This window comes from Helianthus annuus, chromosome 6, assembly GCF_002127325.2.
Source record: "Helianthus annuus cultivar XRQ/B chromosome 6, HanXRQr2.0-SUNRISE, whole genome shotgun sequence".
Taxonomy (NCBI): domain Eukaryota; kingdom Viridiplantae; phylum Streptophyta; class Magnoliopsida; order Asterales; family Asteraceae; genus Helianthus; species Helianthus annuus.
In genome coordinates, this window is record NC_035438.2 from 28300915 (window position 1) to 28302327 (window position 1413).

The following is a 1413-nucleotide window of genomic DNA, read 5'->3' on the forward strand; positions in this document are numbered from 1 at the left end:
TTTATTCGGCCGTTTAGATCTTGAGATGAAACTGTGGAAGCTATTGAGGAATCATATATTTGCTGAACACATGTCTTTAGAACCCTCAATTCATTTCTAGGGAATTTATATATTTATTTTACCCAATATCCCAATTTATATGCATAATTCTCCAAATCATTAAAAAAATTTACCATTACCAAATCAAGTTGAAGGTAGTCACTGTATATCGCAATTTCACAACCATGTATCCCCAATAAGTTCAAAATATATGTCATTTTCTTCACTGTAGATTTGTTTATGGATCAAAAACCATTTTTATTCTTGAGTATGTTATATATTATACAATACAATGTCCAATTTTGAATTCACATTATTATTAATGTGATTAATTATTAAAGTATATGCATATTTTTTATACGTATAAAAATAATACACATTTTAATATTCAGAGCCGCGGTGTTGGTTAAAGGCGTTTGTGTTTCTGCTAGAGCCGCGGTGTTGGTTAACGGGTCTCCGACTTTCGATTTCAGGTGTGAAAAAGGTCTCCGACAAGGAGATCCTTTGTCTCCTTTTCTTTTCCTAATCGTGATGGAAGCTCTGTCGTGGTTGTTGAAAAAAGCTCAACAGATTGGTATTTTTAAAGGGGTGTGCATCACGAGTAATGAAGCTGAGTTGTCCCATTTGTTTTTTGCTGACGACACCCTCATTATGGGTGAATGGACTCGTGATAATATTCAGAGCATCGCTAGAGTTCTTCGTATTTTCTATCTTTGCTCGGGTCTCCGTATAAACCTACATAAGTCTAATATCTTTGGAGTGGGCGTGGAGGATAGGGAGGTGGACAATATGATGGAGCTCTTGGGGTGCAAAAGAGGTGGTTTTCCCTTCAACTATCTCGGCATTCAAGTTGGTGCCAAGATGTCTCAGGTTAGTAACTAACTGGAACCCAGTTATTGAGGTGGTTAGAAATCAGCTTGTCTCTTGGAAAGCTAGAACTCTATCCATTGGAGGTCGCTTGGTTCTTATTAAACCGGTTTTGGAAAATTTACCTATTTATTATTTTTCTCTCTACAAAGCCCCTAAGGCAGTCATAGATTCTATTGAATCCATTATGAGAAGATTTTTATGGGCGGGAAGTTGTGATGAGAAAAAGATTTCTTGGGTGGCATGGGAAGTCGTTACTTCTCCGAAACAAAAAGGGGGTTTGGGCGTCGCTAAGTTACAAGAGGTGAACGACGCGTTGTTATTAAAATGGACTTGGAGGTTTAAAAGTGATGGCAATAGTTTATGGAAGAAGATCATCATGGGTTGTCATGGGTCGAGTAGGCCTTGGGCTATGCTCCCTTGTAACGTGTCGTTGTACGGGTGTTGGAAATCTATAGTCAAAGTCGGGGAAAAAAGAATTTCTAATGGGTCGTCTCTTAATTCGTT

General features: G+C 37.9%; 1 protein-coding gene across 1 annotated transcript; it reads left to right on the top strand.

The window, feature by feature from the left end:
• The first annotated feature begins 331 nt into the window (after positions 1 to 331).
• LOC110944580 (uncharacterized mitochondrial protein AtMg01250-like) lies at positions 332 to 921 on the top strand. The gene is made up of 2 exons (XM_022186238.1): positions 332 to 363; positions 432 to 921. The coding sequence occupies exons 1-2, from the start codon at positions 332 to 334 to the stop codon at positions 919 to 921; spliced, it is 522 nt and encodes a 173-aa protein (XP_022041930.1).
• The last annotated feature ends 492 nt before the right edge of the window (positions 922 to 1413 follow it).

Bases quoted from the DNA above. Each gene is read 5' to 3' on its own strand.
- LOC110944580 (XM_022186238.1), top strand. From the start codon at position 332: ATGTCCAATTTTGAATTCACATTATTATTAAT. The intron at 364-431 runs GTGATTAATTAT...TTTAATATTCAG, and splicing joins GAATTCACATTATTATTAAT to AGCCGCGGTGTTGGTTAAAG.